The 15197-nt window shown below is 33.6% G+C and overlaps 1 protein-coding gene and 1 long non-coding RNA gene across 3 annotated transcripts; one reads left to right on the plus strand and one right to left on the minus strand.

Moving 5' to 3' along the window:
* Positions 1 to 399: 399 nt before the first annotated feature.
* On the minus strand, positions 400 to 11152 carry LOC145958963 (uncharacterized). Its single transcript, XR_014434554.1, has 5 exons — positions 11027 to 11152; positions 10803 to 10913; positions 10587 to 10653; positions 6863 to 6917; positions 400 to 500 (listed from the first exon to the last, which is right to left on the minus strand). It is a non-coding gene; the product is annotated as an uncharacterized LOC145958963 (long non-coding RNA).
* LOC145953916 (uncharacterized) lies at positions 3984 to 6475 on the plus strand. 2 transcript variants are annotated; one of them, XM_083067683.1, is made up of 5 exons: positions 3984 to 4216; positions 4309 to 4950; positions 5023 to 5849; positions 5930 to 6025; positions 6112 to 6475. In XM_083067683.1, exons 2-3 carry the CDS (start codon positions 4498 to 4500, stop codon positions 5158 to 5160), a joined length of 591 nt encoding a protein of 196 aa, XP_082923809.1. In that variant the 5' UTR covers positions 3984 to 4216; positions 4309 to 4497; the 3' UTR covers positions 5161 to 5849; positions 5930 to 6025; positions 6112 to 6475. The 2 variants fall into 2 exon arrangements, with proteins under 2 accessions (XP_082923809.1, XP_082923808.1); XM_083067682.1 differs by having other exon boundaries at positions 3984 to 4950; positions 5023 to 6025.
* Positions 11153 to 15197: the final 4045 nt, after the last annotated feature.

Genomic DNA, 15197 nt, shown 5'->3' on the forward strand with positions numbered 1-15197 from the left:
CCTGACTCCTTTCTTAAAATTAATCCATTGGACTGGGTCAACCCAACTCATTTTCCTTCTCTTCTAACCCACTTCTAATTTTCCTCAAAATAATTAAATAAAATAAATACATGTATATTATAAAATATTTTTTCTCTATAATAATAATATATTTCTGACCCTAAATATAATAATATAATTTCAATAACAAAATATCATATAAAATCAACCTTCTCTTAAAACATATAAATATTTATTTAAAAATGCTAATAAAAATACTTATTTAATACGTACAAAATAATTGTCCAAAATAATAATTATTTAAAACGTACAAAATAATATTCCTCTATAATTATTAAAATAATTATGACCAAATACCATCTAATAATAATAATAATAATAATAATAATAACCCTTTTGAAAATTGGGGTGTTACATTTGTTCCTTTAATCCAGCTAAATTGTTAAAGAGAATGAAACTGGAAATCAATGACTAATTTTCCAAACATCTAAATTAAGAATCTGTAGCCAAATCATTATAGAGAAGATCAATGAATCCATTATATGAATATCAGGAAAAAAAAAAAAAAAGCAACTACATTACTCTCTTGTTCAAGCCATTGAGCAATCATCATTGCAACATCATCAAGAAAATACTGACTGTACTAATTTAGAAAAATGGGAGAGAAAAATGGAACCCAATTAAAACAAATCAAAGTTACAAGTTGTAAGCACTAGTGCAAAAAAGGGTATTTACGTCACCCAAATTACGTCGCAAACCACAAACACCGACGTTGTAAAAACGCGGTGGCAGTTTCGTAAATAAGTGGAGACTAATTTACGTCGGACCCCTCGTAGTCCGATGTAAATTAGGTAATTTACGTCGGGCCCCTCTATTCCGATGTAAATTTACGTCGGGCCCACCCTAGTCCGACGTAAATTTACGTCAGACCCCCCCAAGGCCGACGTAAATTTACGTCTGATCAGCATAATCCGACGTAATAATTCCACTATATTCCCCCAACTTACCATTTTCCATTCCCGCGCTCACCGTTTATACGAAATCCTCTGAATTTCTGAGTCTCCCACATCGTTTATTGCTACATTCAACGTATCCAAGTCTCTAAGTGTCTGCACGTTGGTCGTTTGAGGTTAGTTTGTTGTCCACGTAATTTTTTTGTTTTTTTTTTGCTATTTGTTCCTCTGGAACGGCCCGTTCTGCATGGAGAACGGCCCGTTCTCCGTGCAGAACGGGTCGTTCTCCTAGGAGAACGGGCCGTTCTCCTTGCAGAATGGGCTGTTCTCCTTGCAGAACGGGTCGTTCTGCTTAAATTACTGGCTTCGTAAATTGTTGATCTGGAACGGCCCGTTCTGATTTCGGTACGGGCTGTTTCAGATGCATTAAATATTGACTTTTTTAGGATTGACCTTTAGTTTACCATCGTATTAGTAGAAATATTTATGGATTTTATCCGAAATTATTATCAATTTTTTAGGTTTGTAGTTTAGGTTAGAAAAATTATAAATAACTGAGTCAACAGTTAATTTGTGTTAATATATAGATAATGAATCGAAGTTGGATGAATGCAAGTCGCATTAGTCAAGAGTACAGAAATGGAGTTGAAGAGTTCTTACAATTTGCAAGAGAAAATGGGAAACCCATCAAAGGGGCATATTATTGTCCATGTGTTTGATGTTTGAATCAGATACGTCAAGAAGTTGGAGAAATACGTGATCACCTGTTTATATATGGTATTGTGAAGAGTTATACAGTATGGACATGGCACGGAGAAATATTAGACATTCCAACAGTGTCAACAACTGAAAATTTTGAAGGGATGGACGATAACTTAGAAGAGATGATACGTGATGTTGGTGAAGAAAATTTTGAAAGAGCACATGTGTATGATACCTTAAAGTCTGATTTTGAGCAACCATTGTACCCAGGATGCAGTATGTTTACAAGATTATTAGCAACTTTAAAATTGTTTAATTTAAAAGCAAGAAATGGCTGGACTGATAAAAGTTTCACAGAATTGTTGGAGTTATTGAAGGAGATGCTTCCAGAAGATAATACGTTACCTAATCGCAACTATGAGGCAAAAAAGATACTATGTCCAATGGGTTTGGAGTATAAGAAGATACACGCGTGCCCTAATGATTGCATATTGTATACAAATGATTTTGCTACACTGAAAGTGTGTCCCACATGTGGATTGTCGCGGTTCAAAAAGAAAACTGATGGAAGTAGTGGTGAGGAAGAAATAGAGGGTCCCCCTGCTAAGGTCTTATGGTATTTGCCAATAATACCTAGGTTTAAAAGATTGTTTGCCATTAAAGAGGATGCAAAAAACCTCACATGGCATGAAAATGGTAGAAAATGTGACAACTTTCTTTGACATCCAGCTGATTCTCCACAATGGAAGATGATTGATGAAACATTTCCAGAATTTGGTGCAAAGTCAAGAAACTTGAGAATTGGTTTAGCTACAGATGGCATGAATCCTTATGGGAACTTAAGTAGTAAACACATTTCATGGCCAGTTTTGTTGGTCATTTATAATTTGCCTCCTTGGCTATGCATGAAGAGAAAATATATTATGTTGTCTATGATGATATCAGGTCCCCGACAACCAGGAAATGACATTGATGTGTATCTTAGTCCATTGATTGATGACTTGAAAATGTTGTGGGACACAGGAGTGGAGGTCTTTGATGCATATCATGAAGAAAAATTTACCATGCGTTCAATGTTATTTTGCACAATAAATGATTTTCCAGCATATGGTAACTTGAGTGGGTATAGTGTGAAGGGTCATTATGCATGTCCTATATGTGAAGAAAACACAAGTTATACCCAATTGAAACATGGGCAAAAGACTGCGTACACTAGGCATCGTAAGTTTCTTGTTCGTAGTCATCCATACCGTAGATTGAAGAAAGCATTCAATGGATGTCAGGAGGATGAAATTGCCTCGACACCGCGCAATGGTGAAGAAGTATATCAACGGGTGAAGAACATTAACATTGTGTTCGGAAAGACGCAAAAGAAGTCAACTGAGAGAAATATCTGGAAGAAACGATCAATATTCTTTAATCTTCCTTACTGGTGCAAGCTAGATGTTAGACACTGCATAGATGTGATGCATCTGGAGAAAAATGTTTGTGATAGTGTAATTGGGACATTGTTAAACATCAAAGGAAAGACTAAAGATGGAGTGAAAGCACGACAAGATTTGGTGGACATGGGTATACGTTCTGAGTTACATCCTCTGTCTATTGGAAGACGCACTTACTTGCCTCCAGCTTGTCATACTCTATCAAAGAAAGAAAAAAAAAAGTTTTTGTGAGTTCTTAAGTAGTGTGAAAGTTCCACATGGGTACTCCTCAAATGTTAAGAGTCTGGTGTCTATGCAAGATTTGAAGTTGATTGGTTTAAAGTCTCACGATTGTCATGTGTTAATGCAACAACTTTTGTCTGTGGCTATTCGTAACATTTTACCATCTTCTGTTAGAGTTGCTATTACTCGATTGTGTTTATTCTTCAATGCCATTTGCAACAAAGTAATTGACCCTGTAAAGTTAGATGAGTTAGAAAATGAAGCAATCACAATCTTGTGTCAATTGGAAATCACAATCAGGTATATACTTTCACATCCCTTGAATATTATATAACTTAAATACATTATTTATTAATTGTTGTTATTTTCATAGAAAAATTTTGACATTCCCAATACTGAGGTCATGAGGAGGAAGATGTTATCTGCCCTGGCCACCAGGTGGAGAGACTTCAAGACTTTCTTGACATGGGAGTATGTATTTGGAGAGCGACAAAATGAGACTCCCTGTCTAAAGTACCAGATCACTGATGAGGAGTGGATGCAATTTCGTGCCACTCGATTGGACCCTTCGTGACAGGTTAGTTATTGATAACTCTTACATTGACACAAATACTTAAGGTATATTTTAATTAATCTTAATTTCTTTTTTGTATTATTGCAGGCTAAAAGAATGGCTGCCCAAGAACGACAGGCCAAGAATGATGCACCCCATCTATTGTCAAGAGGGGGATATGAAAGAAAAAAAAGGAAATGAAGAAGGCTAGGGCAGAGGCAGCAGGGGTTGAGTCTGCTGACCGTGTGGAGTCACCTCCCCGCCATGAGATGTGGATAGCAGCCCGGACAAAATCAGATGGGCAAATGACTTCTGAGTCTGCAAGGGTCGTTGCAGATAAAATAGTAAGTAAAAGTATACAAACTAACACTCTTCATTTCAACTCATTTAATTCATAAGTGTAGTTTAGGGTATACTTATTGTTAATATGTTGTAGGAGGGTTTAGTTGAGTAGAGCACCCAGGGCTCATTTGTTTCCAATGGTCGGAATGATATCCTCATAACGGCCATAGGAAGGCCAGAGCACGGAGGCCGTGTGCGTGGTGTTGGTGGTTCTTGGAGCCACCGAGATTTCTTTGGTGCCCGATCATCGAGGAGCACTGTTGACTCTTGCAGTCAAGAGGTTATGCAGAGATTGGAGCAGAGATTGGAGAGTCAGTTTGAAGAGAGATTGAAGAATATTCAAAAACAGTTTGAACAAAAGTTTGAACTTTTGGCTCGTTCTCAGCAACAGACTGCAGTTGCTCATGATGGTGTTCAAGTCAGCACTAAAGGGAGTTGTGCTGCTCCAAATCCCTCACCGGATCAGACTCACACTGATGTACCAAACCAGTGTGAGTTATATGTTGAGGATGACCCCCCACGGTTAGTGGCAATTGGCCGAGTATTTGAGGGTGGCTCAACCATCCATGGTGTCCCTCTACAGCCAGACTGGACACGGGTTGTGGTCGACCAAATTCAAGATGTTGCTGCTCCAGTGCCTTTGCCCAATATAGAGGTTCAACTAGTGGGGCAGGCAACCGGCACATTCTTAGCTTGGCCAAAATGTTTGGTCATGCCGCTTTCAGCACGGGCAAAGGTAATTATATTATTGCTCTTTTATATTCTTATAATTCTATTATTGTTTAACTAATTTTCATTATTTCTTTAGGATTTTATCAATCGTGGTAAGGAGGTCATCAGAGAACCTCATGTTGATGATGCTCATATCGCAGAAGCTGAGGGTGATCCCATATCTAAGCTTCTAATCATATTACCACGATTAAAGAAGAAGCCAATTCAATTGTAGTGGGACATTAGAGTTTTTGGAGTTGATAGCTCTGATGTTCCACTATACATATCTTTGCCTGATGCATTAGAGATTGTTGGGGGAAACACCATGTTAAATATATCTATCATACAGTTGTGGGCCATGTAAGTCATATTTTCTTTTATGAGTCTAAATTTACAATAATTACATTTAACTTATAATAATTATTTGTGTTAGGTACATGGACAAATTGAGTGTGGAGCAAGGACAAGCAGAAGTATATGGATTTATTGAGCCTCAATCAATCCAAAAATCAGGAAACACTCAGGTCCAGATCCAGCAATATATGCAAACATGGATGAGTGACTCAAGAAGAGATATATACATGGCTCATACATTGACGGGTTAGTTTTTTAATTGATTTTTTAATCATGGTAATTTTATAACTAATTTGTTTGTCATACAATGTAGGTCCCATTGGCAGTTAATGGTAATCATTCCTAAGGAATACACCGTGGTGTGGTTTTGTTCACTACATCGAAAGCCAAGCCACGAAATTAAATGTCAATTAGAAGGGTAACTAAATTTTTTCATTATGTTTTAAAACTGTAATTATATATATTGGCTAACATTTGTTTTTATTTCAATTAATTAGAATCGTGTCTGGAGCTAATATTTTAAGTGGAAGAGCCAGATCATCAAAGTCATTGCATTTCATATACCCTAAGGTTAGCAAATTAATTCATACAGTCAATAATATTTAAATTTATTGACTTTGGAAATAATAGTTATTTGTTTCTCATTTTAGTGTAATAAGCAACAAGACTCGTTTGAATGTGGCTATTACATCATGTATTGGATGAGAGCCATAGTTTCTACGGGTATTATTGATTCTTGGGCGCAGGTAATTCATATCAAAATTTATTTAACTATATTTACCTTTAGGATAATTAACATTGCATATTAATGACACTTAAATTAATGTTTTAGGTCTTTCAAGATCCATTTTCATTGCCCGAAGATGAGTTGCTCAAGATAAGAGAACAATGGACAACTTTTTTTCTAAGTTTAGTTAGTTAGATATTATGTTTATAGTTTGATAGTTAGTTAGTTTAGTTAGTTAGATAGCATTGACAAACATATGTTTTATAGCTTTTTTAGGATAATAGGATTTACATTGTCATAATTTATGTTTTTTAAGATTTATATATTATTTTCTTTTTATCATTCAATTTTGAAATATAATTTGAATTTCTATTCTGGACTGCCTGGTTTAGATTTGGTATTTTGGACTATATTTATATGCAGGTGTTGGGTATATAAAAAATTTATAAACGTTTTAAAAAAAAACCTGCCACAATTTATGTCGGACATGGCATTGTCCGACGTAAATTTACGTCGGGCCTTGCAATGGCCGACGTAAATTTACGTCGGACCAGGCCATGTCCGACGTAAAATTGTGGCATGTTTTTTGTCCCTTTTTACATCGGTCTGTGAGAATCCCCGACGTAAATTTACGTCACCTTTCAGAGGCGACGTAAATTTACGTCTCCCGTATTAACGTCGGAACCTTTTTCGACGTAAAAGGCTCAAAATAGGCGACGTAAAAGACCCTTTGTGTACTAGTGAAGATTCAAGGAAATACGTGGTTCTACAAGAGCATGACACAAAATAACATACATAAGCCAATTAGTCCATGAAACTAGGCAATCTTTAAAAGGACCCTTGAAGGTAAACTTACTTGAGAGCCTGCTGTGACAATATCAGTAGATTCTTTGTCTCATAAGCATAAACATCTGCAATATCATAAAAGAATCATATGAATGTATACTTGCTTTGTAAGTTTTAGTGCCACAAATATTTTGACATATAAGGAGATAATCAGATAAAACGAATAGAAAGCTGCGTGTATTAAATAATACAAATCCCATACGTCTATACATGTAACATGCATGGAAAGTAGTTAAAGATATCCTTAATATAGCAACCAATTGCTAAATATCACACCAGTTTAAAAATCGACATACTACAAAATTAAAAGGCATATTATATTTTAAGTTAAACATTTTGCTTTTTACATTTATGTCAAACAAACAGATTACCTAGCAAGTTTTGCTTCCTTAAAAATGGCCAGTTGCTGGGAGAAAAATGATTTGCAAGAACTGCACCCACAAGTAAGTGTGAAAACTGAAAAGCAATCCATCAGTATATGTAAAATGAATGCAGTTTATCAAACAAAGATAAGTTAGTAATTCTATTTTTCCTTCCTATTTTCTCTCTTAAAAATGTATCTGAAAAAAGACTACCCAAACAATATCAAATGAAAAACAATGTAAATATTAGAAAATATATGATAGTTATTGTTTTTAATGATATATTTATATATATTTTTATGATAATTAAATATACAAAATTTTCATAGTTTTTGGAATTAGGATTTTAGAATCATATATATAAGTTGCCAGCTCGATAAACACTAAATAGAACAAAAAACAGGACTTGTTTTAAGATTTTGAACATCAGCAAATGAGAGTCATATAGTACGAGACGTTTTTATAAATTGAAGGTTCACATCTAACCCCGTTATTTTGCACCCTCCTGAGGGGGCTCTCTTTTAAAACAGTGTCATGATGTATGCCCTTTTAAGTGTCTCTCTCTGGCATTATTACATGAGTTGGACCATGGAACAATAAAACTTTTCGAGCCCTTTTCTTGAAATCATAATTTTTCTTATTTTTAATATTCTTTTATCAACAAAATCTTGATTGAGAATTCCTCTAAATAATGAAACTTGAAGACTTTTAGTGAGAAAAATTGAGATATTATGTACATTAAACTATGGACTTTAGATGCAGAAATATATAGATACACAAAATTATAGTAATATAGTTCTTAGGTTCACTTTTTTACTTAAACCATAAAAGAACCATTGACTCTTATAATGCCTTAACTTTCTCAAATAAGTGTATTGAATGAGAGAAATCTTAAAAATAGGAAAGTCAACATATTGAGCTAAAACTAAACAGGGGCAATCTCATCTCATCAAGGAAATCATGTGATTTTTCTCAAATTTTTATAAACACCATTGATGTGTCAAAATTAGTTCCCATTTCATCTCAAAACAGGATGTTTTCAAAAATCGGTCCAGATTCATACTCATCTTTATAAGTTCATAAGTAAGTCTCAACTCATGCAAAATAGGTTTTTTTTTAAACCATTAGAACCATCACAAAGTCTACTTTCAAACAAAAGTGCCAAAGAAATATAATCGTTGTTATATCCGTACAGTTTGCATAAAAAACATAGAGCATGTCTAACTCGCAGGGGACAATACCAAACTCATCAAAAATCACACAAGCATCCAAATAATATGTGACCAATTGTGTTAGGATCTTCTTTCTGATGTAAAAAAAATTGCACCTACCAAGTAAAATCCCACACAAAAGGGGAAAGGAATTCTGGAAATGCTTCTTTATTTTTGATAGAAAGAAAATTATAGCCCAAGAACCCAGATATATGAGTATACCTCCAGAGGATCTTTCTCCTTTTACTCTGGAAATTGCCCATTAAACAATATATTCAATGTCTGCCTCTTTTACTTAATCGAGGACAGGAGTTAAGTTACAGTTATCCAAATAACAACCAACAAACTCTCCTATCCTTCTAATAGTTTGTTACCACTTTGACCCTATCCTTTTCCTATAATAAACTAGAAATTCAATTATAGCTTGTATGCACAAGATCAAAATACCATCTTACAATGCTTAACAGTTTTCTATCTTTAGAATAAAGTTTTTAAGCTTCCAGCTTTTGACATACATTTCTGGGGGAGTGGGAGAACTTTTGTTACACGCTTGGTTACTCCATTTATCTGTTATATGTTTGTAATACACATAGACACTTCATAATTCATTATACATAAATTCTTACATCTTGTTTTGGGAATGGCTTAAACTCTTTACACTATGCAGGTGCGATTGATCAGATACAGTATTGTGGGTTCTCTTTTCCTTGTCTATGAATACATTGAGAATGGAAACTTAAGTCAACATCTGCGTGGTGCAGGTTATATTGATCCATAGTTTAGTTCTTATTTACCTATGATGTGTTGTAATTGTCCTGAGTTGACAGTGAAGTGATAATGGTGCCAGGTACTAGAGAACCTCTACCATGGGCTACTCGGGTGCAGATTTGTTCTATAATAATTAGGAGATTTGTTCCGTAATTAGGACAGATTTGGCTGATTTGATTTGTACAGTTTTTTATTTCCTTATTTCCTTAATTAGGAGACTAGTAGTCTATATAAATGTATTTTGTACAAACTCTCAATAATTAAGCAATTCAAATATTATTCAAATAATATTCTGTTCCTTTTTTTCAAGTATTATGAATCTGAATTTTGAATTCCAGATGGCAAATGCTTCATGTCAGATTTAATACTTTCTAAATTCATTGCAGCCTAGTTAGATTTCTAGAGATAGAGAAAATTTCACAGTTATCCTTCTCACAATATCATACTGAAAATGGTTAAATCCTTACAGGAAATTGAAGTCTATATTTTCTTCTACCATCTCAAAATTCATTCCATCTTTATCAAAAAGAAATCAAACCATTTAGGAAATCAAAGACAAGGCGAACAAAACAGGTATTTTAAACACTTGAATGCAGAACCTATGCTAAACGCATTTTTTCATCTCTAGAGTTCTTGATCAAATTAAAACCCGTATGATAAGAGGAAAAAAAATAAGCCATGACTTGATTTGCCAAAACCATTTATTGAGAGGAAATACCCCTGATTGGAGTTGCAGCAACTGAGGGCCACAATGGCCACTACAAAAAAATGTACGTGATGAGCACAACACTACAATGAAGCTGTGAAACATGCCACAATGACATAATAGCTGGCAAAATGTCTATTAATTACCCAGACCATGACCCTGAAGTCAAGAAATAATTTCTGATGAAATTTGTCTACAGCTAGGTTCAAGAGATTCAATCATCATATTTTTAAATTTTCCTAATTAAACATACAACCATAATTCACTGTTCTTCATAAGAAGATTCTTTGCCTTTGTATTGGAATGCCACATTAATCATCAAAAATGAGACCAGTGGATAGTGAAAGGAAGAATGGGTCGGACTTGAGGAATATCTGGGGACTTCAACAGTAGTTCAAAAAGAACTCAAATAAAGTTATGATCACCAAACATCAACTCAAGATATTTTCTTCACCAAACATAGCAGTATGATAAGAGTCATATAAATCTCTTTAGAGTTCCGTCTAAGTGCAAAAAGAATCAAAACTATATAAATATAAGTATGTGTGTGCACATGCGTGTGATATAGACATAATCCTGAATTTACAACTATAGAGATGTATGAAGCATAGTCGGATCACAAAGCATGAAAAATTTCACAGAGGAGATCATCACTCAATGTGCTCTTTCAGTTCATGGGAAGCTTACCATTGATTATCAGGGAGTCGAGATATGCCTGGAAAGGCCCTGGGGGCGGGAGACAAATCACAACCTTCTGCCAGGATCAATTTCAATGAATAAAATAAAATAATAGTTTCAGATGATGCTTAGAGAGGGTTATTCAGGGGCAAGGGATTCAGGGGCAAGGGCTCATGGGCGCGCGAGGTAAGCAAATCAAAGAAAAAGGTTTCAGATGATGCTTACAGAGGGTTATTCAGGAGCAACAGATTCAGGGGAAAGGGCGGGGCAACGGCGGGGCAAGGCCTCATCAAATTTCTAACACTATGAGCACAAGGAACAATTCCCTCAATCAATCTAAACAGAAAGGGCAAATGTTAGAGACCCTTTATTATAGATTTCTAACACCTCTCACAATCATAGAAAAACATACTCACAGAGAGTTCTACTTTCTATGCTTCATGCTTTACCTGCAACTGCAAGAGTCAAAAACAAAACAAATAGACCTTTAATTTAACCGGAGATGGGGGAGAAGCAACTCTCCGATCGAATCAAGTGTGGGGCAAGGGCGGGGCAACAGCTCATGCGCGCGCGGAGAAAACAAAGGCTTCTCAATATTTATTGGGAAAAACCCAAGTCCCACATCGATTAGAGATTAGGCAATTGAATTACAAGCTGGTTTTGTAGGGTTGAGTTAGGATTAATCTACTATTCTAAGATGGTATCAGAGCCATTTAGATCCACTTTAAAATGGGCCACTCACCATTGATGCATGCCTCATAGGCATGAGGGGGTGTATTGGGAAAAACCCAAGTGCCGCCAATTCTAGATCATTAAAAAGGGTCAGCCACCATTTATCCACGTACCAAGCCCAATAGTGCTGGACGTGAGGGGGTGTATTGGGAAAAACCCAAGTCCCACATCGACTAGAGATTAGGCAATTGAATAGTATATAAGTAGAAAGCAACCCTCACCTTACAAGCCGATTTTGTAGGGTTGAGTTAGGCTTAATCCACTATTCTAAGAATATTCACGAGCAAGGAATTCAGGGGCAAGGGCTTCAGGGAGACTCATGCGTGCGGGGTTAGCAAAGACTTCTCAATATTACATCGGTCACTATGTAAACCGATGTAGGTATCCTTATGTTTGAGGCTTATTCACAAAAATGCCACCGTGCTTTTAATACTATATCCGTTCTTCTGAAACCCGATGTAGAACATTTCTTCATGCTCCTCATGAGTTCGAGAATATATGAGAATATTATCTATAAAGACCACCACAAAATGGTCTAAATACGGATGGAAAATCCTATTCATATAATCCATGAACACTGCAGGTGCATTGGTTACTCCAAAAAGAATTACTTGATATTCATAATGACCATACCTTGTTCTAAATGCAGTTTTCTATATGTCTTCTGCTTTCACTTTGATTTGATGGTATCCTGATCTTAAATCTATATTAGAAAACACAGTGGCTCCTCTCAATTGATTCATCAAATCATCTATCCTAGGAAGAGGGTATTTATTCTTTATGGTAAACTTATTTAATTGATGATAGTCTACACACAACCTAAAACTTCCATCTTTCTTTTTAACTAACAAAACAGGAGCCCCCCAAGGTGATACACTAGGGCGTATGAATTGTTTTTCAAGCAACTCTTCTAATTTTTTCTTCAACTCAACTAATTCAGAAGGTGACATCCTATAAGGTGCCATTGAAATTGGTCCAGTTCCAGGCATTAAATCAATCGAAAATTCCATCTCTCTGTTAGGTGGAAAACCAGGAATATCATTAGGGAAAACTTCAGGAAAATTTTGAACAACAGTTATGTTTTTCAAGTCGACTTCCTCTTTAGTTTCCATAGAGGACAAGATTAAATATCCTTGAACTTTACCCCAAGAAAACTTGCTTATTGGTTTGGATAATGAAATCGATAGGTCCTTAAAATCAGAAAATTTTACAGACTTTTCGGCACAATTGAGAAAGACATGATTAGAAGATAACCAGTCCATACCTAAAATCACATCCAGTTGTGATAAAGGTAGGCAGATCAAATTTACAAGAAATTTTCTATCCCCAATAAAAATAGGGCAATCAAAACAAACTTTATTGGCAACCATAGATTCATTTGTAGGGGTTGAAACAATTAGATTAGTCTTTAAAGAAGAAACTGACAATTGAAGGTGTTGAATGCAATCATTGGAGATAAAAGAATGAGTTGCGCCTGATACCACTAAAATGTAACGTCTAAAATACAAATATTAACCCTAATTTTATACGTTTATATATTTGCATATAATTGATATATATATATATATATATATATATATATATATATATATATATATTGTTTTAGATTGAGAACACAAATAAGTAATAAAAGGAAATTTTCAAACTCACACATATAATTAACTTATAACGATCTTAAAATATTTGCAAAAATATATACACAATTATAAACTACTCATATCTTATATTATTATTTTCAATATTTACATACATATTATTCTACTATTATTGAGAGTACACGCCTTACATATTATATATATATATATATTTTATTTTTTTTTTACTGAAATTTTGTAATAAAAATTTAATATATTGTAATTATATAAAATATTTTACTTATTATATATATATATATATATATAATGACTAAAATTTAGATTATTATCTTAAGAAGAGCAAAAATTTGAGAATATTACAATTCTCCCCTATTTACAGAAATTTCGTCCTCGAAATTCATTTATTGCTTAAAAATAAATAAGGGTAGTTTTTCCTAATTTTCTCTTCCAATTCCCACGTAGCATCCCCAGGAACATCATACCAGATAACCTTTACCAGTGAAATCTGCTTGCCTCTCAACTGCTTGATCCTCCTGTCTGTGATCTGTACAGGCATTGTCTCAAATGTAAGGTTATCCTTTAATTGTACTGTATCAGACATTATTACATGAGATGGATTATAAATATATTTTCTTAATTGAGACACATGAAAAACATTGTGAAGACTAGAAAGAAAAGCGGGTAAAGAAATTTGGTAAGCAACAGAACCTACTTTTCTGAGAATTTGATAAGGACCAATAAATCGAGGTGTGAGTTTCTTTTGATTTCATTACCACTAAAATGTAACGTCTAAAATACAAATATTAACCCTAATTTTATACGTTTATATATTTGCATATAATTGATATATATATATATATATATATATATATATATATTGTTTTAGATAATTAACTTATAACGATCTTAAAATATTTGCAAAAATATATACATAATTATAAACTACTCATATCTTATATTATTATTTTCAATATTTACATACATATTATTCTACTATTATTGAGACTACACGCCTTACATATTATTTTTTTTTTATTTTACACTACTACTACAATAGTATTTACATTGGTGGGGGAAATAAGTTCACAATAGGATTTATATGATTGGCTAGTGGTAAAAAGAAAGTCACTATAATAGGTTCATCTATGATAGTGAGATTTTCTTGATCGGGAAAGAAGACGAACGAAGACAGCCCTATGCCTTGGAAAGTGACTGAGTTGGAGATAGCGTCTACTCCCCAATTACCCCCGGGGAAAACGGCAGTGATAACTACTGTAAAAGGACCTGGTATGGCCGGTAGATCCATCTATTTTATAATATATTAAATTTTACAAAAATAAATAAGGAGTGAGAACACTTATTAAATAAATATACTTAATTAAATAAAGAACAAGATTATCTATAGTAAACATAAAAAATTAAATAATAAAATTTGAATCATTTTAATAGTGACTAGTCAGGATAAATGAGCATTATTGTAATATCAATCAAATATTAAACAGAATATTTTACCAAAAATGCTTACTCATTTAAATCCCCAAGGTCAAACCTCCAGCTATAAATAATTCAAACTTTATCTTCTATGGCCATAGAATAATATTTATCTTCATAAATACATGAAGAAATACCAACAAGACGAGTTAAAGATATGAAAACTATATTATAGTTGATGATAAAATATATTTACAATAAATATATTTACGTAAAAATATATATATATATATATATATATATATATATATATATATATATATTAAGAGTATCAATGATATAAATAAATATGACAATCATTATAAAATAATTAAACAATATAAAATATGAACACCTTATAGTTATTAAGGATAAAAATAATCATAGATTAAGCAAATAAATGAGGTTAGGGACACACCACTAAATAAATATACATAAGAATAACATAAATAAAGAAGCATAATAGTATATAAAATTTTAAAGAGATAAAGTTTTCCTCCCCCTTACCTTAAGAGAAGTAAAGTTGCTCAAAGATATATAAAATTGTTTTTATCTTACTCACTTTTCTCTTCGTTTTATCCATTGAGTACAACAAAATATTTTAGGAGAATATTTATTTCAATCTAGGTATATAGGAAGACCCAGCATGAGTTGAACCTGTGACCTAGACCTTGTAGTCTCTATGTATAATTACACAAACCATTGAGCCATTCCATTTTATATGTCTGTTACCTTATAATAAGTTGTTTTGTTATCTAATTATAATAAGATATTATAAATATTTATAATATAATTGGATATTATACACACACACACACACATA

This window comes from Cajanus cajan, chromosome 1 (assembly GCF_000230855.2).
Source record: "Cajanus cajan strain Asha chromosome 1, NIPB_CcT2T_4, whole genome shotgun sequence".
Taxonomy (NCBI): domain Eukaryota; kingdom Viridiplantae; phylum Streptophyta; class Magnoliopsida; order Fabales; family Fabaceae; genus Cajanus; species Cajanus cajan.